This window comes from Pyrus communis, chromosome 10, assembly GCF_041283825.1.
Source record: "Pyrus communis isolate YQ-2024b chromosome 10, ASM4128382v1, whole genome shotgun sequence".
Taxonomy (NCBI): domain Eukaryota; kingdom Viridiplantae; phylum Streptophyta; class Magnoliopsida; order Rosales; family Rosaceae; genus Pyrus; species Pyrus communis.
The window spans coordinates 32720690-32747869 of NC_142574.1; the positions used below are offsets into that span (position 1 = coordinate 32720690).

Consider the following 27180-nt stretch of genomic DNA (forward strand, 5'->3'; position numbering starts at 1 on the left):
CCAGATGTTTGGGCCGAATAAATATGATAATGTTGGATTATGGACTGCTAGACCACATTGATACTGAGCTACATTTTTACTTAAATAATTTTAACGAAAAACTTCCGGTACTGTTCATTTTAATAAAAAATCATATTTTTACACTAAAAAGTCAATCATGGTACCATTCATTTTACCTTTATTTTGTCCTTATTGTTAAAACTCAAAGTTTGCAAGTCATTTTCATTAATTTTCTTTTTTACTACTTAAGGTTTTCTAATTTTAATTAAGCCTAGAAAGCAATGTAATCGGCCCAATTGCGAGCTTGACCAAAAGTAAATTAAAATGTATAACGGATAGCCAGAATGTCATTCCACAACTTGTTCGTAAAAACTATGAACAAATACGCAATTTTAATTCAAACATTCGTTGTTTGAAAAAATTATGGAGAAAGAAAAAAATCATGATAAAAGGAGAAACTTGAGCGTCTCTTCAATCTACTTATTGGAACAAACAACAGCAATCATCGTACATCAAAACGAAAGAACGATGATTAGGTTTAACATAATTATAGCATTAGTGAATTATTAAATATATTAAATGCAAATGTATATTAACTATAGTTAGACGATGAGTTGCTTTTAGTAGCAATATATTTTGATTGAACAATTATATATATATATATATATATGCAAATACATCCGTGACGATACTTTTTTTACACAATTCTTTATATTGATTTTTGTGAACTCACTTCGTAAGGTATTTTAATGATTTAAAAATTTATCTTTTATAACATTATTCATAGATCATCCTTACGAAAAATTAGATAAATCCCAAATCATTAAGACATTCATTTATGATGAACAAAATGGACGAATACGGTCATGCAAAGAAATCCTAAACTCTTAATCCAATAGTAATATGGTTTTCAGATTTTGATGATTTTTTTATGAACATAATCTTTTATGGAAGACTTAAAAGATAGATACTTTAAATTGTTAAAATATATTATAAAGTGAGCCTCACAAAAACTTGTGTCAAAATTTGTGTAAAAGAATTGGTATCACGAATCTGACCCATATATATACACATATTTCTTGGACGGAATCATTTTATATTTAAATAGGCACTTTGTAATTAAGCTATAAATGCTATCTGAAGTACAATAATGACATATAGGGAAGCCGATTAGTGTCCTATTAAGGAAAGCACCTATAATTATAAGGGAATTTTAACAAAAAACTTCCAATACTGTTCATTTTAACGATAAATCATATTTTTACACTAAAAAATCAATAATGGTACTATTTACTTTATCCTTTATTTTGTCCTTATCTATAAAATTAAAAAAATTTAAATCATTTTCATTAGTTTTTCTTAATTATAAAGGTATTAATTAAGAAAGTTGTCGGTGGAGGGAAAATAATGGGTGCGACAGAGAAGGAGAGTTTGGTAATTTGGAGCTCATGCATGTTTCATGCAATAACAATGCATATGACATGACTGATGGCCTCATGACCATAATGCACATAGACATTGAATATGCTGTCATCAATCAGATGATCATTTGATTGATTTGACCAATTAGAAAATTTCACTCAGATACGATGATGGTATATTTTAGGGGCTCGTTATGAGTAATCGTACTCTTTTAGAAAAGGTTTTCTGCCTTCCTAATTTTTCTTTCCTTCAATCATATCTTATTTAAATGATTATACTAATTAATAAAACATTCTTTATCAATCAAAATTTTATAAAATTACCAGATTTAGCCTATGATTAAAACAGAATATGAATAAAAAATACGAGACAAATATAATTTTATACAATCAAATTTTATTGTTTTTTTCAAAGAATCATCTACATGTAATTCTAATATATCTCTAATTAAATAAAAAAATTTCCGCCCCACATTCTCTATCACTCTCTTCCTTTCTTCTTCTATTTCAAAAACAAAAATAAAAAATTTTCTCAACAAAAAGAAGAGTGTGAGAGAAGGTACAGTTGGTTCGGTAAGGGATAATGAACCGAAAATCACATCCTGATTTCCAAACCGAAGTTTTCAAGAATCTTAATTTCAAGATCGATTTTAAACCAAATTTTTGAAAACCCGAAATAATTTTAGGATTTCGAGACAAATAGGAATTCCCGAAATAGTGACCAATGCGTACTGACCAATGCATAAATTGCCTTAAGACCTGCAGAATTCGAACATACAAATCCAGAAATCAAATAGGAGAAATTGACCATGCAAATCCAGAAATCCAATCAACCAAATCCACATAATATTAATCAAAAAATCCAGAGAAAATTAATCTAGAAATCCAAATCCAGAAATAATCAGAGGCCCAAAATCGTAAATCCCTAATTCAAACTGCTAGATCCGTTGGTGATATGAATATCTGTCTCTGCCTTGATAGCCTTGGGTAGTTGGGGGTAATTACTTCTCCGGAGAGGTGGGGTTAATTACTTCGAGTCTGATTGCCATAGTCGTCAGATCTGTAATTAGCTAGGGTTGCTTCCTTCCTGAATCCTTCTGCGGATAGAGGAGTGATTAGCTGTCCCATCCCCACAACTCTCCAAACCTGACCCACCAGGGCAAATCTGGATTCAAAGATTTGGGAATTTAAGAGTATAAGGGGTTGGGTGCATACAGACAAGGTTTTAGTGCGGGATGTAGGTGGATTTGTTAAGGTGGGGATTTAGGTGGGGTTGTTGAGGGAGTTGAAGGCGTCAGAAGGTTGGTCAATGAATTAAAGACAGGAACTGAAATGTGTTCAAGGTTTCTCGATCAGACTCTCACCAAGAAGAGAAATACGCTCACAGAGGAGGGCTCTCACGGCGGAGAGAAAGCTCTCACGGAGGAGAGAACTTTTCTTTTTACGGTTCTGGCATTGGTTTTATTTGTATGCCAATCTTTTTTTTTTTTTTTTTGGTAGCGCTGGAAGTAGGAACATAAATCAGAGGAAAAGAGGATTTCGGGATTTCGAGATACCGAATAAATAAAATCTGGAAACCAATCCCATAATTAATATTTCAGTATTTTTCGGTACGGGATAAGTTCGGGATAATTTTGGTTTGGGTGTGGGATTTTTTCGTTTTGATTTGGGATTTTCGAAATTTTTTTTCAACCCTAAGAGGAGGGGGTGGTAATAAGAAATGAGAGAATCCTACTTCCTCTTATTTAGTAATTTTCTTGTTGGTACATGACAAAATTTTTATTTAGTGACAATGATTAACACATAGTCTTTTTAGATTTATTAAGATAATATATAATGTTTTCGGGCCGAATAGAGAGCCCACTAAAGAATAAGAAGATCAAGACGCTGGTCATGCAAGCTAGCCAGAGAAACCCCGATGACAGAGGCCACTACGAAAATAAAGATGATTGTGTCAAACGACCACTCATAGCCCTTAATTGTCTATTGGTAAGAAGAGATGAGTGTAGAATTTAAAGTACTTTCTGACTGTTCAAGCCAGTTATCATACTTAACAACTTTCTGGCACGAAGCTCCAGAGACAGATCCATTTAGCCGCCAACACAAAACTACGTGTAGGCCATCACCAAGAACATAAGTCTATGAATGGATATGAATATTGTCAAACATAGCCTCGGGTAAAGTGCTTTTCAGCCACTTTCTATTAAGTGTTGTGCTCGTTACACGTTAACGCGAGAAATTATACAAGTAGCTTTGAATAAACGTCACTTATTCTCCATGTTCGACGCAATAAATGATAGGGTTGAGAGAATTAAGAGCTTAGGACGTTTTGGGCTCACTTATGACTTATACAAAGGGGTCAGGTCCCCTTATAAGCGGTCGGATCCACAAGAAGAAAATTACATTACAACTATATGGTTGTGAAGTGCTCATGTAATTCACATCAAATATATATCAAATCATTACAATGGACATAGCTCATCTTTAGGGGTGAACCACTCAAATCCTTTGGTTTATAATCTAGCTTTACATCCTGAACCAACCAAGAATTGACCATATTGATTTTTATTGATTTCTCAATTTTGAGCTCAACAACAATATGTACTTACTTTAAACGAGAAAGTTGTGATTTAATCTCACTATTTTATATGTTTAAACGAGAAGGAATGGGTACATAATCAAGTAGTTGATTAGTTAATCTCACTATTTTATATGTATTAGTAAACACCGAGAAGTTAAGGACGTGAATAATTGGAATAACCATTCCATATAAGTGAAATGAACATGCCAAGAAATCAAGAGAGAAGAGAAGCCCACTGTGAGGCTAAGTCCACGTCCCTCATATTTTGTATAGATAATATTGTTTATTCAAAAAAAAAAAAAAAAAAAAAAAAAGCCTTCCTTTTTGGGCCTATGTTTTAGCGGGCTTTGAGAAAGAGGTATCAGACTTGTTGGGCTGTTTCTGCAAAATCACTACTGTTTTGTATCTCCCATTTGAAACTTGATTCCATTAGGAATTAGGATTCTGGATTTCCTACGGTAATTAGTATCCAAATATCTGTATATAAACAATGTGAATTATAAGTTCAGCAGTTCGTTCTTGCTTTCAGAACCCAGAAGAGCAGCGATCATAAACCCCAAGCTACTTTCTCTCTCTAGAATTTGCAACAATTTATTCGTTTTGCTTCAAAAGATTACAAATTGTTTCCGTTTTTCGATTCCGGTGTTCGAATTCCGTCCGGGTTCGATTCGCTCTTTCGATCGGTACCGAACTTCTCGAGAGATTCAGAAAATCGATTCCGACGTTTCAATGTCGCTGTCAAGGGATCCTGCTTCCGATTGAAGCTTCACGCTTGCCATTTCGGAATCCAAAACGACGTCGCACACTAGGATTATCGGCGTCATACGTCCTCCCCAAGACATCAGAACCATCGTCGACAAAACCGCGCACTTCGTGGCGAAAAACGGACCCGAATTCGTGAAAAGAATCGTCGCTGAAAATTCTGGAAATTCGAAGTTCGACTTTTTGAGTTCTTTAAGTCCTTACCATGCGTATTATCAGCATCGGTTGTCTGAATTCCGGGACCGGAATCAGCAACATGCAGACTCTGCCGCGCCAGAGTTGGCGGCGCCACCGGCTCCCGCCTCAGATGGTGGAGCAGGGTCACCAACGCCTGATCCCTCTGCCCAGTTTAAAACGGTGCAAGAGGCATTCGAGACACCGGAAGCTGAGCAGTATGCTGTTCGGATTCCGGAAGGGATTACTGGGGAAGAGTTGGACATTGTTAAGCTGACAGCCCAGTTCATGGCTCGAAACGGGAAGTCATTTTTGGCGGGATTGACAAGCAGGGAAATCAAGAACTCCCAGTTCAGTTTTCTGAAGCCGGGCAGCGTGATGTTTGCGTTTTTCACCTCTCTTGCTGATGCGTATTCGAAGGTGTTGATGCCACCGGAGGGTTTAACAGAGAAGCTTAGGAGAAGTGTTGCAGACATGGAAACCGTGCTTGAACGGTGTGCAAACGGCTGGAGTGGGAGCAGTCACAAGAGAAGGAAAGGCGGAAGGTGGAGGATGAGATTGAGCGGGAAAGGATCCAAATGGCTATGATTGATTGGTTTGATTTTGTGGTCGTTGAGAGAGTAGATTTTGTGGACAATGAGGATGAGTATTTACCTTCTCCGATGACGGTTGAGGAGGTTTCTAGGAGGATCAGGGTCACGGATACGGAAGAAGATGTTGTCGAGTTTGATAAGGAGATTGAAATGGAAATGGATGACGAAGAGATGCAGCTTGTTGAAGAGGGGTTGGCGACAAAGGACGTAGAAGAACCGATGAGAGTTGTGAAGAACTGGAGGAGACCAGAGGAGGGGATTCGTGCCGAGAGAGACGCAAAGAAGTATGTTGTTTCGCCAATCACCGGGAGCTTATTCCAATCAGTGAGATGTCTGAATACACGAGGATTTCTCTCATTGATCCGAAATTCAAAGAGCAGAAAGAGAGGATGTTTGCTAAGATTAGGGATACTACTCTTGCTCAGGATGACGAAATCTCAAGGAACATTATGGGACTTGCAAGAACCCGTCCTGATATTTTTGGTACCACAGAGGAAGAGGTTTCTAATGCTGTCAGGGTTGAGATCGAAAAAAAGAAAGATGAGCAAGAAAAGCAGGTCATATGGGATGGTCACACTGGAACCATTGGCTTTAAACAAAATTATGTTCTTAACAATGATGCAAGGAACCTTCCCGGTCCTACAGCACCTCCTCCAAAACTGAATGTGCCTTCAGCTCGTACTCTTCCCCCGCCACCTGGTCCGACATTGAAACCTTGTGTTCCTCTAAACACAGTCCCGTATTTTAAACCCCATGCAAGTTCCCCGTGCCTGTATTCCTCTCCCTCTTCCTTTACCTACAATGCAATTGATGCCACCGCCGCCTTTGCCTCAGGTCATGCCTCCACCACCACCACCTGAAGAAGCCCGTCCACCACTTACAGAAGAGCCCAAGCCAAAGCGGCAGAAGCTTGACAATGGTTAACGCATGGTTTTTTAGATTTATTAAGATAATATATAGTGTTTTTGGGCTGAATAGAAAGCCCAATAAAGGATAAGAAGATCAAGACGTTGGTTATGCAAGCTAGCCAAAGAAACCCCGATGACAGAGGCCACTACGAAAATAAAGATGATTGTGTCAAATGACCACTCATAGCCCTTAATTGTCTATTGATAAGAAGAGATGAGTGTAGAATTTAAAGTACTTTCTGACTGCTCAAGCCAGTTATCATACTTAACAACTTTCTGGCACGAAGCTTCAGAGACATGTCTATTCAAGCGCCAACACAGAACTACATGTAGGCCATCACCAAGAACATAAGTGCTTTTCAACCACTTTCTAATGAGTGTTGTGCTCGTTACATGTTAACTCGAGAAATTATACAAAGTAGCTCTGAATAAATGTCACTTCTTCTCCATGTCGACGCAATAATTGATAGGGTTGAGAGAATTAAGAGCTTAGGACGTTTTGGGTTCACCTATGGCTTATACAAAGGGGTCAAGTCCCCTTATAAGCAATCGGATCCACGAGAAAAAATTACATTACAACTATATGGTTGTGAAGTGCTCATGTAATTCACATCAAATATATATGCTTATTCCGGAAGATCGGTTTCTGGCACAGCATCGGGGACCTGTTTGCATCAGAGTTTCTGTCCCCAGTGCCAATGAAGGTGATCTGAAGGGGCAATTTTTGGAGATTACAGTGCAGTCTTTGTCTGAATCTGTTGTTAAGCTGAAAGAAAAAATTTCCACGGAGATTCAGCTTCCTGCAAATAAACGGAAACTGAGTGGAAAACCGGGCTTTCTCAAGGACAATTTGTCGCTTGCTTACTACATTGTTGGAGCTGGAGAAACACTTACCCTTTCAGTACGAAAGCGTGGTGGAAGAAAGAGGTGATCGGATATGGTGACCAGGACGATTAAGCTTCTTGCTGGAAATTTTTTCGTTACAGTGAGAATACACAATATCTCATGTTAAACTCTTTGATTCTGTTTTATTTGCTGCTTATATGGTGGATTATCTGTCGATCATGCATTAATAAGATGATTTTATTCTGAAGGTGTTATTGTTGTCTTTAGACGCTGGTTATCGTATCTAATGCAAATTTGGCGTATCGGCAATTCTCTCTCAAGGAGAATGGGAAGTAGATTGATTAGTTCCTATTTCCTTTAGCCATACGTAGTCGTTTGCTTGTATATTTGATTACTGTTCCTTTTTCGCAATGCAGGTTCTTCCTCTTGGAAATATTTGGTTTTATGGTTTTGATATCTCTGTGCCTGTTCGGACACATAAAATGGTCCGTGGAACCGGTTAGATCAACACTGATGGCAATGCCATGGCCGGGTTTGATTTATGTAAACTCTGAAAAACATCAACTGCTGAGAACCACTCATGTTCTTGTGACAAGTAGCGGAATATAAACTCTTTAATCTAATTCCAACGATCATATCAGCACATTAAATTTAGGTAATATTCATTTCTTTATATGCATGCTTGCTCTTTAATCTGATTCCAAAACCTAAGAATGATTGCTTTGTACTCCTAATTTCCTAAAGAATTATTTTGAAATGAGAAGACAACACTTTCTTCTCTCTCCCTCAGCTTCCCACCCCACACCCACTCTTTTTTCCTTAAGTTTGGAATAAAGTTGTGGGATGAGTATTTAATTTTAGCGCTCCAAGTATTATACCTGGTATAATGTTGACATAAATCAGAGCCATCAAAGTTTTCTTCAAGAATCAAAGGATATATTAATCTGGATATGAAGAAGATTAGGCATTATTGAGGATATCGTATGATGGCATGTGGTGGATTGCTTTGTTGAGTGGGATATTTCACTGCAATTTACTGTGTCTTCAGTTCAAACTTTCTCCCTTCCCCTTAGTGTAGCTTAGCGTAGTAATATACTAAATCGCTTGTATACAAAAGCATATCATATGATGGGAAGAGTAATAGATCATTTCGTCCGAATCCTAGATTCTCCTCTTGATTAATATTGATTAAAGAAGAAAGAGTTGTTGATGCAATTATTTAATTTTTACTCGAACCCATGACCGTCATGGAAATAACCTCTTTGCAAAGTAAGAATAAGGTTGCGAAGATAGACATTCATTTTCCGACCATTGCAAAGTTAGGAGTCTTATTAACTTGGAATCGTTCTTTGAATAAGAAATTATTTTTGTTAGAAAAACCCAACATGTAACATGATGTGCTTCAAGTTCTGCCACTTTTCAATTGTCGCTCAGCCCACCAGTCCTTGCCGGTTGTGTAAATTTCATTTCTGGGTGAAGCCCCTTGCCACGTATGACGTTCTTCTTCTTCTTGCCTATACCATGATGACAAGTGGCGATATTATAAGGGAATTAAGCATTATATCACGCGTTTCTACTTTTTCATATTATAATTGATAATTAGTTCGGGACATCGTTAAGAGTAAGGCATTACAGTTGATTACAGTTAAAGACCTTTCCACTGTAACCACTTAGCCTTGATGATGCTAAAAAGAATCTGCCACAGAAACACAACAACAGAAGTAGCTGGACTCTCTCTCTCTCTCTCGATCGATCGAAACAGAAAAGCAAACTTTGAAGCGAGCAATCACGAGCTACCCCTGAAATCTCTGCCTTTGAATTCGTCTTTTCAACTGCTGAATGACCTAATCCTCCTTATCCTATCACAAACAAAACAACAAAAATCTCTCTCTCTCTCTCTCTCTCTCTCTCTCTTCGTCTGCAAAATCTTCACTTTCTTGCTGCATTTTCTCTTCCTTTTGAACCTCCATTTTCTTCCTCCAACCATGAAATGAAATTATTACTTCTCTCTCCAACCACTTTGCTTCATCACAAGAGTTCTTCCTCCACTCGGTTACTCAAGCTTTGATACACAACAATAAATAGCTTATCTTTTTCATGGAAAATAGTCTCTTGGTTCTTCTATCTCTGTGTTTTTTCTCCGAAAATTTCAAAGCTTTTTTGCCGATAACATGTTCTTAATGAAAACCCACGTATGTAATCCACTTTTCCTCAACACCCATGTTTCGCAATCAGTTCATGCACTTCATGAAATCAATTCACACATTCAGAAGGAAAATACATTTTGATTGTTTGTTTTGACAGAAATAAAAAGTATCTCCCCATATTTCATATACTACCAACCAATTTTTCTAAACACCAATGGCGACGTCATGCTTCCATAAGCTCCGTCTGCGAAAGTCGAAGAGCAAACCTTTGCCAAACCCTTCCTCGTCAAAGAAATCCCAGTTCAATTCCGAAATGAACAGCATGGAAAGGAAGAGGTTTGACAGCTTGGATTCATGGTCTATGATACTGGAGTCAGAAAATGTGGAAACTTGGGAGGTTTCAAAGGAGGACCAGGAGGAGTGGACTGCTGATCTTTCTCAGCTGTTTATTGGTAACAAGTTTGCGTCTGGTGCGCACAGTAGGATTTATCGTGGAATCTACAAGCAGAGAGCTGTTGCTGTGAAAATGGTGAGGATTCCAAACCAGAGGGAGGAGACCAGAAGCTTACTTGAGCAGCAATTCAAGTCCGAAGTTGCCCTGCTTTCGCGACTCTTTCATCCCAACATAGTGCAGGTAAAATTTATGTCCCAATTTCCAATAGAAGGAAAATCATTTCTGCACAGCGATGTTTGTTTCTATTTCTCGATTCTCTCTTGATTTATTCAATCCAAATGTCCAAAAATAAACGTAAGTGTGTGAAAATCACTTTTCTAATTGGAATGATTTTAGCTCATAATATGAGATCGACTTTTAAACTAGTTTTAATCTTGTAATCCTCGACTATCAGCACTTGCTGATCATATGATATATGATAATTGAAGATCTTGTAGTTAAATTAGAGTTTTGTGTTGCTAAATTGGTGAAATCTTTTTTGTTTTAAAGTTTATTGCAGCTTGTAAAAAGCCTCCTGTGTACTGTATAATCACAGAATATATGTCACAAGGAACATTGAGGATGTATCTCAACAAGAAGGAGCCCTATTCTCTGTCCACAGAAACAATTCTGAGGTTAGCTCTCGACATATCCCGTGGAATGGATTATCTTCATTCACAAGGGGTGATCCACAGGGACCTCAAATCAAATAACTTGCTTCTGAATGATGATATGAGGGTTAAGGTGGCGGATTTTGGTACATCGTGTCTTGAAACGCAGTGCCGGGAAACCAAGGGAAACAAGGGGACTTATCGTTGGATGGCACCGGAGATGATCAAGGAGAAACCTTGTTCTCGGAAGGTTGATGTTTACAGTTTCGGGATTGTGCTATGGGAGCTGACAACAGCTTTGCTTCCCTTCCAAGGAATGACCCCTGTGCAGGCTGCATTTGCTGTGGCTGAGAAGGTGAGATGCTTATTTTCAAACAAATACTGCGTGCTCCATAACTGCCAATCACAATTTGGCACATGTAACTAAATATCTCGTTACAACTACAAAAAGAAAAATTCATGTGCACGTCAAAATCTAATTTACGAATAATCAAAATCTAATTTACGAATATCTACTTACATGTAACAAGACAAGTATTTTTCTTTTCAAATTGTAAATCCTTTCATTAGCGTCAGAAATATATTTAATTTCGTATTTGATGATAGAGATGCTGTGTTGTAACATTATCTGTACTAATGGTGCAGAATGAACGGCCTCCAATGCCGGCTAGTTGTCAACCGGCACTGGCACACCTGATCAAGCGCTGCTGGGCAGAAAACCCTGCGAAGCGGCCAGATTTCAGCAATATTGTGTCTACTTTGGAGAAGTATGATGAGTGTGTGAAGGAGGGTCTTCCTCTCACGCACCACTCCGGATTGGTAAGCAGAAATGTAATTCTTGAACGTTTGAAAGGCTGTGTATCCTTGAGCTCCTCCGTAACTGTACAGGCCTGACTCCATTAGAAGGTATTAATGCAGTTATTATTATTATTTTCATGATAAAGATATGTTTTGTTGTTAATTAGTAACCAATTAGTTCATTATAATTTGTACATGATGTTCTTTTAATTATCTAAAGTAACTTTGTATGTGAGGATTGTGAGCTTTGGTATGAACCCTACACCGACTGATCACGGGTTCTGTGCTTAGTTTCGATTCACTGATTTTCAGTAAATATCATAATGAATGTTCAGATATAGAATTCTTATTGAGAAAAAAAAAATATTTGTTCAAGCAGTCAGAGAAAAGTAAATAGGTTGCAATCATATACGAGTAATGCTACACTTACTACATTCTTGATACCGTACTTTTACCACCCCTCTAATAGAGGTAGGGCCACCAACATATGTGGGTTTCATCTTTATTAGAGAAGTGATACAAATCTGGTGATTAAAAATGTGAGAAGAGTAGTATTTTTTATCATACATGAGTGAGACGAAGAGGGATAAGCTTCACCACTAATGGTTTTTTCACTACGTGAACAAAGTTATTGAGCAAAAATACGTAGCAATAAGTTCCTTCCCAAGTTCTTGTATCATCCGCAAAGAAGTAAAGTGGATTCTAAATTTATATATAAATGTGACATGTTGATAATTAATTCAAGATTTCTCTTTAAGAAGAAAATTATTGATGCATATTCGTTTTAAACGATACCTCAAACTTTGCATTAATTCTGCATATTCCGTTTTTGTTTTGTTATTTCGAAAGCGTTTGAATTGGATACTGCTGCACTAAAATAGGAATCTGCTTTTGTAGTATTGGCTAAGGGCTAGAAGTGCTTTTATAATAATTAAAAGCGCTTTTAGGTTATTAAAGAAGTTTTGATTAATGTGACATAAAAAGTTTAGAGTGCTTTTGGATTAAAAATTTAGAATTTGTTTGGAACTATTTTGAAAATAACAGAAAACACTTTTTGTGAAAATACTTTTAGAACCAATCTTAAGTAAAAATGTAAGTGAACTCTTGAAAAACGCTTTTAAGTTTAAATACTTTTGGAACTCAAAAACATTTTTTTTTTTTTAAATTTCAATCATTTTAAAAACATTTATAATTTTATCAAATTTTTTTATAATATTATCATAAGTGGTTTAAAAAAAAAAGCATTTTGAAATGGTTCTAGTGCATGCATAACTATGTATTAATAAAAACTTTGTACGTGAAAGCTACAAATGCGTAGCGTTTGATATCAGTTGCTGTCACACACACACACACACACACACACACACATATATATATATATATATATATTCACACACGCAGCGTGATTTACTTCAGTTTTAAAAGTTGCAACAAACCAAAAGCAAGTGATCAGTCATCTTATATTTGTGGATGAGCCTAAACGATGATAATCAAATTGTTAAAATATGTTGACCCTTGACCCTTGACTCTTGACCCTTGACCCTTGATCCATTCAATACTCGAAACCAAACACTACTCCATTTCTCCAAAATCATGAGGGCTGTGGATTTGCCAAGAAATTACAAACAAAAAAACAAAACAGTTCTGATACAGAAAAGGATTAGGCAAAAAGAGAAGAAATAGTCAGAGGAAACGCGTGAGAACTAAGCTATGAACGACGACATGCACCTCCAGTCACCACCAAGTTGGCTTTCTGGTCAGTTGCATGGCTTCTATTATGCACGAAATTCAGGTCCCTTAAGGAAAGTGATTTCTATTTGTTGAAAAAGTATGGATTAGTGTGAGACTCACTTCACATCGAATTTTAACGATCTAAATTATGTTTATTTTGTAATTCGCTATTAATAAATCATTTTTAAAAAAATTCAATTAAATACGAAAACCGTTTGTCCATTTAATTGTCATGGCTCCTATTATGCACAAACTTTAATGTTTCTTAGAACATAACGTTCATCAATTTTTTTGAATTCAATTAAATGTCTCATATGTTTCCGATTTGGTTTTGCAAGAATAATCTATGAACTGCTACTTGAAAAATAAAAAATTTGGATTGTTAAAATTTAATTTGATGTGTACCTCACAACTAACCTTATTTTAAATAAAAATGAAGATCACTTCCTTTAAAGGCTCTATGCATAACATATCAACCATCTAAATCATCTACTTATTATAGATTATTTTAAAAGAAAACTACTGAAAATGGTTTGAAAACTTTGAGTTTTAATGATGAGGACAAAATAAAGGGTAAAGTGAATAGTACCAATATTGACTTTTTAGTGTAAAAATATAATTTTTCGTTAAAGTGTACAGTACTGTGAACTTTTCATTAAAACTTTCTTATTTTAAATCATTTTATAAAATATGTAGATTAATAATATTGCGCAGCGTGCAACATGAACCACACATTTGAAATTTCTTCACCAAATACATATTTAACAAGCAGTTTGACTTCAACGTGCTACATCGACGACTTTGGTGGAATTTTTTAATTAACTTGTAGTAGGGTGATAAAGTGAGACACAAGGGGACAAGTGAGATTTAACAATGTTTTCAAGAGTACTAAACTCACACCAGCGTAGCGACTAAATCAACATATTTAGCGAGTAATCATTTCATAGCTAAAACGCATATGTCAGAGTTTGTTGCCCTGCAATCTGCATCTTGATTAATATTTTTGCTTATGATTGAATCAAATATTCATTCGATTCAATAGTGCTAAACTCACACCAACTTCTTGACCCGCATCCTCAACTAATGCTTTCAGTTTAGAGACTTAACTGAGTTTTGGTTGCCTAAAAACGCGGGAATCATGCACTTCCTAGGTTTTCCACAGCTACGTGTACGGTGATGATACGTAGATGCATGCAAGCTGACCATATGATAAGCTAAACTGTCGGGGAATTTCTGCTGAAGGCACTGAGAGCTGAGCCAATTGTCCCCCTATCGTTCTCTATTTATTGGCTCAGCAAACACAATGCAGAGTCCGCATTCCAGAGGTTTCTCTTTCACCTAATTTTAGCATGTTGTTAACTTATTAATACATATAAAAAATAAGAGATGGAGAGGTCGCACTGGGTGAGGCATATACAAGGGTTCAAAATTTCATAGAATACCATGTTCTTCATTCTCTTTCTTTTGATGATCAAAATACCCAAATACCCTTTGAAAATTTCAACTTTGATGAACTGAATTATTATGAATTATTTAATCCGTTCAATGCATCTTATATCCAACCAATTCAAGATATTTTTCGATTGTGACTGTTGTGTTGTTGTGTATTATTATGAATTCATTGATATTAAAATATGTATATGTATTTATAATTTAATACTATACTATGCATTAACTTCCACTTATATTATAATTTGTATGTAATAATTACGGATGATTACACTAAAAATTCAGTCTATTAGTGAGTGGAGTAGATAGAGTGAATAAAAGACAAGTATAAGGGTTATTAAACTCATTTTTACAAGGGGTTGTCAGATATCTGGTGCTCACTAAGGTCTGGTTTAGTACTGAGATGATTTTTGAAAAAAGTTGGTATCAAAAAAAGGTGGGAGCTGTTTTGTGTTTGGTAACATTCAGCTTCAACTTTTTTTCACAGTTTTGGGTGAAAGAAAGCCAAAAACAAGAAGCTGCAAAACTCAACTTTGAAAAACCGGTTTTTTTTCACATCTGTTTTACATAAAAGTTTACTAAACACTATAATACTGCTTTTTTTTTTTTTCAAAAGCACTTTTACAAAAAAGTTTACCAAACACTCTGCTGGTTTATTTCACAACTGTTTATTCTCACAACACAGCAGAAGTAGCTTTTTTTCAAAACACAATACCAAACCAACCCTAAATACAATACGCACATGGTATATGCTTACATGTGTCTTCATGTGTTGGCATACTAAATCGTATTAGGTGGAACTGTATAAGGTTAGGGTTTACGCTTCAAAAAAGTGAGTGATTTTCTTGTTTAATTACGTTGTTAAAATCCAAACTCTCACTCGAAATATTTCTACACAAGTTACCAACAAAAAACATGATCTCTTTTCACTTGCCCTAGTTTTTGTAAACGAAGCTTTTAATATCTAGATTTTTGGGGGTAATGCTTCTCCATTTTATATTTTTAAGTGGAAAGGAATTAACAAAACTAATCCACAAAAGTGATGGATAACCTCTTTCTTTTCGTTTGGTAAACTGCAACTCTCCCCTACCTTTTTTTCCCTTTGTCTTAAGCGATCCCTCAAAAGGATTAATGCAATTCAACTCAATTGAAACACCACCAAGTTTTCAACCCAAAAAAAAGGAAAGACCACCAATTTTTTTATTTTTTTTTGTATTTGTATTTGTAATTATTAAACAATAAACATCAATTTGGTGTTTATATATAGGAATCTTAAAATTAGACGATGAAAAGTTTGAGCATGCATCATATAAAGTAGAACCATGCTTTGCTACTGAAAGAAAAGCAGCAAGTGTTGTTGAAATCCAATCACAAATAGATAAGTGACCAATGATAATTTTTAATTTCAATTATTCAAACACGTATTCATTTATGATTAGTTTTTCAGCAGCACTTGCTGCTTTTCTTTTGTAAGTGCAGCATGAAGATCAAGGAGAATTCTTAACATTATTAATTTACCAGCGGCCTGAATATAACTCGGTCGACGAAGGAAAGGGGCTAAATAAGAAGAAAATAATTGGTATGCATAATTAGCCTTGGAAAGAAGCAATGGCCTTGGAGAACAACGAAAAGAGGGTTTGGAATATAGTTTAATTACGTGAGTGGGGGGATTCTTCAGGGTTTTGGATCCTTTGCTTTGAAAGAATCCTATATCTCTTTACTTTTTGTGTTGTCGAATGCCAACATTGTCTAGTGCGACAGCAGCGACACATCCCCATCGCTACTCAAGGAGGAATTTCATATCTCAATGCCTCGATATTTGATTCTATTCAATTACTCAAAGTCACTAGCATTATATTTTGTTAATTTATTGCGTAATTTAGCTCAAGCTATTAAATATCTCACTTTAAAATGCTAAGGAGATTTAAAATAGTAATAATTTTTATGAACCTCAAGTTATTGACATAATGATTTATAGTTTTGATACAGAATTAACATTAAATTATGAGGTGACAAAAAATCCATAAAGAGTATCACTTTGAGAAAATCTCTTTAATATTTCTCTTAGTTTTATAAATACAAAGTAGTTTACCTAAAGTATCATTACTTACTTTATAAACCTATCATAGATTCCATGTGATAGTTATATTACAAGACAATCGTGCAAAGTTACATATAAAAGTTGAGGTGAAATGTAGAAGTACATGATTGATGACATTTTTAATAGGAACGGAAACACCCATGCATCCAGTTCACACTGTGAATTTGGCAATAATTTGCCAAATATTCTTGCTTAGAAAAGAACGTCGGAGTTACGACCAAAATGAAAAAAGACACAAACGATGGATTGTTCGACATTGTTGCAATACAAACAAACCAGCTTTCTAATTCCGCAGTTGCACTTGTGCAGTCAAAACCCTAGGAGGAAATTAGACAGTCAAAAGACAAACAAAGGAAAGGAGCCACCCACTCCCCGCATGCCACACAAAACAATCACAAAAGTATTTCCAGGCTTTCTCTTTCTTTTTTCCTTCATATTCCCTGTATTTCGTATTCCATTTTGGCCTTTTCTCCTCAAGAAAATATGTCCTCTTCTTAAGGATAAAAAAACAAAGAAAATATTACTAAGTAGGCTTATCACAGTGCTAAATTAGCATTGAACATATACCGCATCAATGATCCAACCATATATACTTTCTAATTAAAAAGCACACTGTATGCAAACATTTTTAACATTCATAATTTGTTAATTAAGTGCTAGACCGCAATGATAAAAACTGAAACTAAGTTGTGATCATGACTCCAAAAGTCAAAATTTAATTACCCATTTTCTTTTTACATAAACATGAAGGGGTAATTTATGGGCAGCCAAAAAAACAAAAACAAAGTAGTTTTTTCTTTGAACATGAAGATGAAGAAGATGGAATTTAGCTAAAACCCACCTCAAAATTAAGCCATATTCGAGCTTAATTACCGTCTTCAGGGAAGCAGAAGAACTTAACCCAAAAATTATTGACTCCACACACCCCATATTCTCTCTCCAAGAAAGCTCACAAACCTTCTCACTGACCCTTTTTCCGAGGCTTCCTCAACAACCTCTCCGCCGCCACCACCGGCCTCTTGATCCGCCGTGTGAGACTGAGCCAGCTCCTTCCTTTTCACACTCAACTCGGACCTCTTCAACTCACCCGAGCCATTATTAGCCCTACTCTTGTTCCTCCTCTCCTTCCTACTAGTCTTTGATGAAAACCCTTTGCTCTCAGTCAGCAGCTCATCTTCAAAAGCATCGATGATCTCGTGGATGAGTTGGCGATTTGGCGACTCGTCCCATCTGACCCAGTAACTCGTGTAGCACCTGAAGCAGTCGCAGTTAAACCTAGCCGGGTGGTCCCCGCCAACCCCACCGCTCCCGCTGCCGCCCTTTGCTGCTGCCGTCTTTTTGGCGGTGGCGGTTGTCCTATTACGTGGAGGAGCGTACGAGGATGAGGAGGATAAGTTGACGGAGCAGTTAGAACAGGAGATAAGGTAAGCCAGGACTTCTCTGTCCTCGGGTGACAGAGCCGCCGCCAGGGTGAGGATGGTGGCGGGAAGAAAGGCCAGGTGGTCTGATATGATTGGCGGTGACGGATGAACCGCTCCCTTTCGGTAGAGCTTCTTCATGGTTTAATTGTTGGTGAAGCAAAGACTTACAGTTGGCGATGAAGATGGTGAGGTTTTTAGATAGAGAAAGAGGGAGAGATGAGAGAGAGAGATAGAATCTCTGGCCTTAGAAGGGTTTGCTGAGGTTATATTCCAGATTCAGAGAAGAGAGAGAGAGAGAGAGAGAGGAGAGGCATTGGAGTTGGTGATGGGGTGATGTAATGAGTTTTTGAAAGTTGGGTTCTGATTGGGCAAGTGTTCATGTGCGACGCGGGACTTCCTACTGTATCTGTACATGCAGTCTCATCAGAGTGAGTGAATATTGAATTGGATTGCTTGGACGGTTGTGATGTGGTGGGACTAACTTAGTATGATATGATTAATTGTACGTAGGGTTGGTATGACTTTCTCAGTCGAAGCTTTGGCCTTATCTGCGGTGCCGCATCATTAACAACTATCATGCAACATTAATATCTGCAGTACTACATAAAATGAATTGCGCTTTGTTACACGTGATAATGTGTGATAATATTGTAATAGTGGCATAGCTATTTTGGCCGTATCTAGAAGGTTAAAGGAAAATACGTAATGAGATTATAAATGTGGTAGTATTCTAAATCAACCGTATGTTGTTATGTAAAAATATTAATTATACATTAGAATATGATAAATTTAGAATATTTGTCACAGTGACATCTTTAGCATGTTTTCTAGTGTTGATGCAAGACAAGGAGCTGAGTATTTTAAATGCCAAGCAATTTAGACTGCGTCAAAAGGAGTTTATTGAATAGATGTTTGAATAATATAGCACTGCAAGTAGGATGTCATGTTTCGGATACGAGTTCCATTTCGTAGTAACGTGCATTTTGCGCTATATCTTGTTGACTTGGAAATTGAAAACATACAACTGTTTTTAAAATCCAAAAAGGGACAATGTGTTAGACAACGTTGTACATATGCTTTATGTTTTTTAAATTTTGAGTAGGATCTGAAAATTCTATAAACTTCCAATAAAAAAATTTATATACGTCAAATGGGAGCACCCTGATGAGCGATGCACGAAGGCCATTGGGAATAATAGGAAGTTAAGTGAAAGAAAGTTCACACAAGAGCAACTTATAGTTCTGCCGAATCCAATTCGAGAAAAAGCTAATGTTACACAAGCCACAATGGTCAAATATGAACCGCGAGTTTTGAATTTCGCACGTTTATAACAATTCAACATTAATCGGATTAAAGCTCTGCATTCCGGCAAACCATCAAGATCGAACTACGTAGATGAGTTTTTGATCCGTGATTCCAGGTTTCTTGAGCTCCTCATTGGTTACTGAATGACCAAGACCAGGATAAGCCTGCAGTTTAGAAACGGGTGAAATGTAGGAGTTGCATAAACGTGGAGTATGCGTGCATTTAAGGAATGTTGTGTTGCTCGCATATTATTACCTTCAATCCGCAGCTTACACCAGCTTGTTTGACACTGCTTCTCCAGCTTGTTCGACGAAACGACCAGTTCCTGTCAACCAAATTTAACATTGAGACCACAAACTAGACATAACGGAAGATAATATTTCATTTGAAATATATCAAATGAATGGGACAAAGTCCAGGATGATGGCGATAATGGTATCACGACAATGGATGCACATGCTTTTTCGAGTTTGAAACACGATAAGGAATGCTAATCAGGATAAACTTCTGAAAAGTACAATTTTCGGTTCTGGTTTTATTTGTTCCATCAGAGATGAATTGAAAGGAAGCCATCGACTAAACACTGTACCTCCTCCCAAAGTTTTAGGGTACGTATAGCAGAAAACTTGCCAATGCCAAGGAACCTGATAAAAAGATTGTATTTTCGAGTTACCAACAGTAAGGAATTCAACGCGCAACTGTTTCTAACAGTGTAACTGTGTAAATGTGAGTGCGTAGAGAAAGAGACCGACCACCTTGACTGAATCCACACACAAGGACATTACTAGGATTTGTGCCAGCTTCTATCTCATTGTCTGTCATCTTATGCACATTCTTAACGGGTTTAAGCAGACCAGCTTCTTTTCGTGGATGTCAAACCAAGAAGGCATCACAGAACCATCTACAAGAACAAGCAAATCAGCATACTGAAGGCCATTAGATCGTACTGACTTGCTTTGGAACAAATTATGCTCTTCATAAAGTCGTAGTCAGCACAAGGATATCTCTGCAACATTAAAATTGAGGCATGCTTTCAATGACAGAAAAAGTGATTTCTGCAGTTTCAACATTAACCATTCCCTAATTTTTTTGAGACTCCAATTCTAAGAGCAATGGAACTTAACTTAAGCCTGCATGCCAACGCTTTTTAGGGCAACTGGTTTCGCTCGTAAGTGGTCAATACAAATTGTAACCTTTCTAAATGACGACTTGTCAAAATTTAACCATAAGTCTAAAATTTGTAACCAAATATTTGCAGTGTCATAGTTAACTTAGTGTTAAGTCGTCATGATAGTTTTCTTTGCAAAATAGAACAAAAAATCGTGGATATATCTTACAGTTTTATGGAGATAATTGTTGAATTTTTGGAAGATTAACGGCAGCTAAAAATTAAAATTACATGTTAACGCGAGCTTAAAATCGTGGCCACCCTCCTCGCCATCAAATACAATATCATATGTTAAAATTTAAAAATATAAAAAAAATCGCAGTTTTACCTAGCGCCTTTACAACTGCCACAGAGAATATTTCGTTAAGGAAAGGATCTTTTCTAGATCTCTTTCTACCTAATTCATCATGTTCGTAATCGAGATTGTTGAAATTTGATTCAATGACTACAGTTATTATAATTTTAAAGTATCATCTGTTTGTAGCCGTTAGATCAAATTTCAACAACCCGAATAATAAATTTTGTGGATTAGGTGGAGAGGAATCAAAGAGGATTCATTTCGTTAGACCAGCCCGCCTTTAAGTCACACGTGGCTAAACACTACTGGCCATCTCAAAACACTAACAGATATATTGCTCTCTGACTTTCGCGAGCTACAGAGCTTAGAGAGAGAACGATCCATGGCGGCTACGAAGCTCCAAGCGCTGTGGAATCACCCGGCCGGCCCTAAAACCAGTGAGTCCCACTTCCTCCGATTTCACATCCGAATTATCTTAATCTCGATATATTTTTATTCGAATTTTCACATCTTTATATTTTCTATTTTTTAATTTGCAACCTGTATATTGTTAATTAGGTTTGATAAAGACACCCAATCGAGCTTTTTACCAAGAAATTAGAAGTTGGAAAAGTAGTTGGTTCTTTAGAATTTAGTTCAATATGTTTAAACAACAACAACTACCAAACCTTATCTCATTAGATGGGATCGGATGCATGTATCGTTTGACGTGAGTGCATTCGGTTTTGCGCTAAGTCTTCTGTTAAACTAATGTGTTCAAGTTTTATTCTTTGAATTGTTTGCGCTTATTGTTCTTGATCAAGTGTAGTGGAAAATTTGTTTGATTGCAGTTCACTTTTGGGCTCCCACATTTAAATGGGGAATCAGCATAGCTAATGTTGCTGACTTCGCTAAACCACCAGAAAACCTTTCATATCCTCAGCAAATAGGTTTGTTCTGTACATATGTTGTTGTTTCATGTTCTATACGAGAGTAGTGGATTTGTCTGGTCTCGCCTCAAATTAATGTTTTTCCCGCTTTTGTTTTGTACCCAGCGGTTGCATGCACCGGAGTTGTCTGGTCACGTTATAGCACCGTCATTACTCCGGTAAGTTGAACTAATCGATATAATGTTCCTTCCTACCTCTAGAAGATCAGAAGATCGATGATAGTTGCTCGGTCCAGGAAGTGTCAAACAGCTTGTGCTTACTTTTTGTCGTTCTCTTTTTGTTGTTACCAAGTTTTAGATCATGAACACTAGGAATGTATCTTATGTGGATTTGGCATTACTTTCCGAGGAGAGATAGGTTCGAGAATTAGATTTCAGGTTTCCTCAGATGATAGACCGGCTTTCAGTAAACTTGTGAGTTCCAAAACCGTGGATGCATAATATTCGTCATAAGAACAAGAGAGTCATGGATGTTCTTTGATGTGGAAATAGAACACAGAAAGGGACTTGGGGTAACAGATGAGTGAAAGTGCATGCATTAAGGATTAGCCTTGTGGTTTTGTTCTTGATTCTGTATATTGGAGCTTTCCTGGATGGAGTTTTTACTGGATTTTGAGCTTTGCGTTCTGCGATTCATAATTGCAGAAGAACTGGAATCTTTTTAGCGTGAATGTAGCAATGGCAGGGACAGGCCTCTACCAACTCAGTCGTAAAATACGGTAAGTTCAATGTAATGTTAATTGTTTTGATGAAATTTTGGTGATGATAAAAGGGATAGCTCTTACTAAATAGTTCACTAAACAGTGCTTGTTATCAATGGTTAACTGGAACCGATCAAAACATTTTTATGGCGTGTTCATCATGACACGAACATCTGTATGAGATAATCTTCTACTTTTTCCAGGCATGACTATTTCTCGGAGAAAGAAGCAGCAGTTGCTGAAGAATGATGGCGAAAATTGTACCAACCACATCTTGTCATGGGTGCCAAGGCTCATGTCGCCTCCTTCCCTTCCGTTTCCATTGAATTTGATTTCATGTTGCCGCCTTCTTGGAGGGATCTGGATAGTCGAGTTTGATGTGGTAACGGATAGTTTGTACTTCTCTGTTTGATTCAGTTTGCAACTGAAAAAAATTTGTTGACAGTTGAACAGCCAAAAGTTCCTAATTCACTAATAAATTTTATCTCTGCTATATTATTTCGATTTGCAGTGCCTGTATCTAAATCTGGGTAGTTCATATTTCGTAATCCCTCCTCCCCCAAAATCCCTGGTTCTGTTGTTCACTCCCGCACGGTTGGCGGGCTGCGGCCTACTCTCGAATAGGAAGAGAGTAGTGCGGTATTTTTCCGGTCAGAAGGAAGACGGTAGTGGATGAAAATGACCAATCTCACATAATTTCAGCAAAGTTAACAAATGACATCTGTATAATTGGAATGATCAAGCATGACGAACTACAACATTTCCAACCTGTGCTACATCTCGATGGTTTGGGAACGATAATCTGCCTAATCAAATTGTAATGAAGAACTAAAACTTCATAAATGTTTAAGAGTTCAGAAGTTTACAACCTCACTAAAATTTCGAAGTACATGTCCCATCTCAGAAGTAAACAAAAATGGCAGGCTGAAAAAATTCAATGATTTGAATGTTGAAGTATGTAAGTTTTGCATCTTATACCGAATGGGTATAATTTGCAATCAGCTAAACAATGAAGACTAACAGTACACGCGAATGCCACTGAAACTCACTTGCCCTATATGGCCGTAGGTAAATTATAAAGCCAAAAGGGAAAACTGAATTCCAAATTCGTCACCAACAATTAGCTGCTCCTTGTAAGGTTATGAGTGCCAGTTTTCGAAGACCTCCAATATAGGCTCGCTTAATGCTTGAACCAAGTCGCTGCAACTAACCATTTCTGGTTTGTTCACCTTTCAGACCAGAATCGTTATCGTTTTCATGCCCATTCAAGACCAAACTTAAATTCAGATCTTGGCATACTACCTGATTACTCTCCTGCGAATGAAACAAAAAAATCAAGCAACTGTTAATAAAAAAAAAAATGAAATCAAACCTCTTTTGATTTACCATTAGAATTCAAGTACCAATATTATGATTTCCACAATTTCTTAACAGAGAAAGGCGTAAATTAAATCCCTCCAACAGAAAAGCACAGTCAATTTATGGTTCCCACACACACTAATGCATATGATAAGCATGTGTCTCCACTATACAAAGTAATGCTACACGAACCCAAAAAAAGAAATGGTAGAAAAGAACGCAAGCATATAAAGGCAAAAACGTTTCACCTGATTTTCTTCCATAGGAACGTCATTAATGTCAGGTTTTTCATCTAAACCCTCATTCTTTGGGGTTGCCTCTGTTTCAACTGGCTCATCATCGATAGAGTTGCCGTCATCTTCAACCTGCTCTGCAGCCTCATTTTGCTGTTCTTCTAGTAAAGCAATCTGCTTTGTCAAAAGGATAAAATTATCATTCAACAGAAAACCCCCCACCAAAATCAAATAAAATCCTACGCAACTAACCCCATTCCAATCATGGAAACCTGTCTAGCAATGTTACGATGGAAACCTGTCTAACGATACCACCCAACTTAAATCAAAATGAACTCAATATCATTACCATCTTAGAGTCATCCTACCCATAATCCAATAAGAAAGTGAACAATCATAGAGAACCTCTACGCTGTTTTCAAATGTTATACACTCTATACACACCAGTAAAAATAACTACTCCCAATATCTCAAACTCAAATTTGACTACTTCACCGGGGTAGGAGTTAGGCATTTAAATAACTACAAGGGAGTTCCTGGTGTAACTATTTTCCTAACTATCCAGTGTAAGCAAACCATACATCTGTTTTCCCTCCAGCCATCCACCATAAGAATAAGATTTCTAGAGCCAGCTCACTTTATGAAATTGGTAATGTTTCTCCAAGTTGGAAATTGGCGACATGATTTTACACTTATGACACGCCCAATATCACTCGGATGATGCTTGATTCAGTCAAGCATGCACTAGTGCAGGTTTTAGGAAAACAAGAGATGGCCGGACAAACCAGAAAGGTCTTCAGAGTTCAATCTTTTTCACTGAATCTAGCTTATTTGCACAATATAAACCTCAAATCTTAACATAACACAATGTATAAACAGGTATTTGTAAATATTCAAAACTTGTCTATCCCACTGTTCCATCGCAACATACTTGTAAATATTCAAAACTTCATAGCTGCATTTACCAAACTTCGTCACTACATACTTGCCGGTTGGCACTATGGATGAATAGCTGGAAACTCTTTCCAATAGAATAAGGTTCAGAGAAATACCAAAAGGAACCACAAAACAAAAACCGGTAACAAAGTAGTATATCATTGTCTAGAGGAAAATGTCAGTATAACCCCCCAAAAACTCTTGATTACCAAGATTCTATATCAACTTTGTGAGAACTCTTGCTGAATTTTGTAATCACTACAACCTCGAACATCCCATGTTTTCTCAAAGTACTGAATCTTCACTACAACAACAAAGTTCGGTTTAACGGGAGCTGCATTAAGTATGATTAACCAATCAACAATCAGTTTACTTCTAAATACAAACCATTCCAATGTGCTAATCTTTTCTCGATTCTAAATGGATTCTCATGAGCCGCATGAAGTATGATTCACAGCAGGATCGCGACTACTTACGAAACATAAAAACCAAACCAAAATCCAACAACTATATCTAAACATCAACATGACAAACAAAGATAACTCATAACTCAATTTCAAATATTCATTTTTCGACTCGAGGACTCGCTGCACGCGTTATGCAAATCACGAGATCCTCACTCCACTCAGTCCACAAAGAAACTAAAAAGAAGCACAAACCCATAATTTCCAATGTGTCAATCACCTCCTTCCCCAACATCTCTGAAACTAAACCCTAAATTACTAGTAACCCAAAACACACTATCAACTCAATACAAAAAACCCCACAAAGCTTTCATTAAAAAAGTACAAAAATCAAACAACCCAGGACATCAATCAGACTCCAATGACAAAAAATCAATCAAACAAGTAAAATTGGAGCAAAATTACCGGAATGTATTTGAATTTTCGGCGGGGCGGCTCCTCGCTCGCAGCCAAAAGGCCGTCGTCCTTGGCAGAAACCTTGTTCATGTCCCCTCCATTGGCGACTGCACCATTACTAATGGTAGCGTTTTGGCTTTGGGCAATTGGGGTCCACTTGTAAAGCAAGAGATGGGAGCCGTTAATACCGTTAGAGGAACCGTTAATCTGGTGAGAGTGATGGGTGGAGGTGTTGTGGTTGGAGGGAGGAGCTACGTGGATCCACTTCTTCTTCCACTTCCTTACCGGCCCAGTGAACACCGTGGCCGGTCCGTGCCGGGTCGAAGTCCGCCCGAGTCGGGCCCCAACTCCCTCCATCTTGCTGATGGATCTCCGATTCTGCGTTGGCGAGTCGTTAGGAGTCCGATCCGTCGTTAAAATTAAAATTAAAAAAAAAATATCAAGAATTTTAAAGAATTGCTCTATGATTCTTTGTTTCTTTGCTTTCTCTCTCTAAAACAAAGACTTTCTCTCTCTAGATTTGGGTGAGGTGTGTTTTTGATTCGTATATATGGTTTCCGTGTCCGGGTGGGATTGGGTGGTGGTCATGCAGGCCATCTTCAACTAAAAGCTCCAAAAGGCTAAAGGGTCGAAAATAGTCCAAAAATCGTCTTTAACCGAGGACTAGGCTAGAGGGCTGTGGAATCTAAAAGGGTCCCACAGAATCAGAGAAGGCTGGAGGGCTGACCAAAAAATAGAGCAATCATATATTTATATTAAAAATTAAATATATTTCTGTCGGTTATACCAGAAAGAATTGCTTAAAAAAATTTTTGAATACGACGGCTAGTCAGCTAGCCGTTGTATTCAAAATTTTTTTTTTTTTTTTTTTTTTGGGGTTTTTTGGGCCAATTTTTTTTTTTTAATTCTTAAAAATTCTATTTTTTTTTCCTATAAATACCTAAACCATTCATTAAATTTAAGTTCTAATTTTTTTGGTTTTTTGATCCAGTTACCGTTTTAGTTTTTAAATTTAAATAATAAATTATGTTTGGCCCTTTGGTTCTCGGTTGAAGACGGAGGCAAATATGGCCATGAACTGTTTATTAAAATATTAATTTCTTGGAGAGCAAAAGGGCTAAAACGAGCCATCTGGCCAACCCTCGGTTCAAGATGGTCTTACTATTGTGATGCTAAATCAGGGGCGTCTACGCGCTTACCACATTGGGACCTTTTCTTTCTGATTCACAAATTTTTGGAAACCTAAGGAATCGTCAAGTGGAGTTAAATTCTATTTACTACGATCTAGTAATATTTCTTTTTATTGTTAAATGAAATGTAAGTTTAATTATCATTAAAGACGAATTTGAATCAGTAAGCTTAACAAAGCTAAATCCTTCTTAACCCATTTTTTATATGCTGTAGTAATTTCTTTGG

General features: G+C 36.9%; 5 protein-coding genes and 2 pseudogenes across 7 annotated transcripts; 4 read left to right on the forward strand and 3 right to left on the reverse strand.

Moving 5' to 3' along the window:
- Window positions 1–2753: 2753 nt before the first annotated feature.
- On the forward strand, window positions 2754–6391 carry LOC137728636 (putative splicing factor 3A subunit 1 pseudogene; annotated as a pseudogene).
- Window positions 6392–6948: 557 nt separating this feature from the next.
- Window positions 6949–7532, forward strand: LOC148693943 (putative splicing factor 3A subunit 1 pseudogene; annotated as a pseudogene).
- A 1393-nt stretch (window positions 7533–8925) lies between these two features.
- LOC137727302 (serine/threonine/tyrosine-protein kinase HT1-like) lies at window positions 8926–11612 on the forward strand. Its single transcript, XM_068466166.2, has 3 exons — window positions 8926–10066; window positions 10376–10831; window positions 11122–11612. The coding sequence occupies exons 1-3, from the start codon at window positions 9647–9649 to the stop codon at window positions 11368–11370; spliced, it is 1125 nt and encodes a 374-aa protein (XP_068322267.2). The 5' UTR covers window positions 8926–9646; the 3' UTR covers window positions 11371–11612.
- Window positions 11613–16485: 4873 nt separating this feature from the next.
- Window positions 16486–18299, reverse strand: LOC137729395 (uncharacterized). 3 transcript variants are annotated; one of them, XM_068468340.2, is made up of 2 exons: window positions 17397–18299; window positions 16486–16872 (listed from the first exon to the last, which is right to left on the reverse strand). In XM_068468340.2, exon 1 carries the CDS (start codon window positions 18112–18114, stop codon window positions 17464–17466), a length of 651 nt encoding a protein of 216 aa, XP_068324441.1. In that variant the 5' UTR covers window positions 18115–18299; the 3' UTR covers window positions 16486–16872; window positions 17397–17463. The 3 variants fall into 3 exon arrangements, with proteins under 3 accessions (XP_068324441.1, XP_068324440.1, XP_088534321.1); XM_068468339.2 differs by having other exon boundaries at window positions 16486–17045; XM_088678195.1 differs by having other exon boundaries at window positions 16486–17048.
- A 1053-nt stretch (window positions 18300–19352) lies between these two features.
- Window positions 19353–20103, reverse strand: LOC137728637 (carboxylesterase SOBER1-like). The gene is made up of 3 exons (XM_068467367.2): window positions 19991–20103; window positions 19537–19606; window positions 19353–19445 (listed from the first exon to the last, which is right to left on the reverse strand). Exons 1-3 carry the CDS (start codon window positions 20101–20103, stop codon window positions 19353–19355), a joined length of 276 nt encoding a protein of 91 aa, XP_068323468.2.
- Window positions 20104–21037: 934 nt separating this feature from the next.
- Window positions 21038–22880, forward strand: LOC137728734 (mitochondrial pyruvate carrier 4). Its single transcript, XM_068467484.2, has 5 exons — window positions 21038–21184; window positions 21578–21676; window positions 21782–21834; window positions 22321–22394; window positions 22580–22880. Exons 1-5 carry the CDS (start codon window positions 21130–21132, stop codon window positions 22623–22625), a joined length of 327 nt encoding a protein of 108 aa, XP_068323585.1. The 5' UTR covers window positions 21038–21129; the 3' UTR covers window positions 22626–22880.
- Window positions 22881–23191: 311 nt separating this feature from the next.
- LOC137729594 (uncharacterized) lies at window positions 23192–26314 on the reverse strand. Its single transcript, XM_068468575.2, has 3 exons — window positions 25774–26314; window positions 23984–24142; window positions 23192–23690 (listed from the first exon to the last, which is right to left on the reverse strand). Exons 1-3 carry the CDS (start codon window positions 26119–26121, stop codon window positions 23583–23585), a joined length of 615 nt encoding a protein of 204 aa, XP_068324676.2. The 5' UTR covers window positions 26122–26314; the 3' UTR covers window positions 23192–23582.
- Between the last annotated feature and the right edge of the window lie 866 nt (window positions 26315–27180).

What these genes read in the sequence shown, in the direction of transcription:
- LOC137727302 (XM_068466166.2), top strand. Translation starts at nt 9,647, where the DNA reads ATGGCGACGTCATGCTTCCATAAGCTCCGTCTGCGAAAGTCGAAGAGC. An exon ending in TTCATCCCAACATAGTGCAG is followed by an intron (nt 10,067 to 10,375) that starts GTAAAATTTATG and finishes TTTGTTTTAAAG; the next exon opens with TTTATTGCAGCTTGTAAAAA. An exon ending in CATTTGCTGTGGCTGAGAAG is followed by an intron (nt 10,832 to 11,121) that starts GTGAGATGCTTA and finishes CTAATGGTGCAG; the next exon opens with AATGAACGGCCTCCAATGCC.
- LOC137729395 (XM_068468340.2), bottom strand. Translation starts at nt 18,114, where the DNA reads ATGAAGAAGCTCTACCGAAAGGGAGCGGTTCATCCGTCACCGCCAATC.
- LOC137728637 (XM_068467367.2), bottom strand. Translation starts at nt 20,103, where the DNA reads ATGACAGACAATGAGATAGAAGCTGGCACAAATCCTAGTAATGTCCTT. An exon ending in CACATTTACACAGTTACACT is followed by an intron (nt 19,607 to 19,990) that starts GTTAGAAACAGT and finishes TTTGGTTGACAG; the next exon opens with GAACTGGTCGTTTCGTCGAA. An exon ending in GTGTAAGCTGCGGATTGAAG is followed by an intron (nt 19,446 to 19,536) that starts GTAATAATATGC and finishes TCTAAACTGCAG; the next exon opens with GCTTATCCTGGTCTTGGTCA.
- LOC137728734 (XM_068467484.2), top strand. Translation starts at nt 21,130, where the DNA reads ATGGCGGCTACGAAGCTCCAAGCGCTGTGGAATCACCCGGCCGGCCCT. An exon ending in ATAGCACCGTCATTACTCCG is followed by an intron (nt 21,835 to 22,320) that starts GTAAGTTGAACT and finishes TCATAATTGCAG; the next exon opens with AAGAACTGGAATCTTTTTAG. An exon ending in CAACTCAGTCGTAAAATACG is followed by an intron (nt 22,395 to 22,579) that starts GTAAGTTCAATG and finishes TACTTTTTCCAG; the next exon opens with GCATGACTATTTCTCGGAGA.
- LOC137729594 (XM_068468575.2), bottom strand. Translation starts at nt 26,121, where the DNA reads ATGGAGGGAGTTGGGGCCCGACTCGGGCGGACTTCGACCCGGCACGGA. An exon ending in GAAAATTCAAATACATTCCG is followed by an intron (nt 24,143 to 25,773) that starts GTAATTTTGCTC and finishes TTGACAAAGCAG; the next exon opens with ATTGCTTTACTAGAAGAACA. An exon ending in TTCCTATGGAAGAAAATCAG is followed by an intron (nt 23,691 to 23,983) that starts GTGAAACGTTTT and finishes TTTCATTCGCAG; the next exon opens with GAGAGTAATCAGGTAGTATG.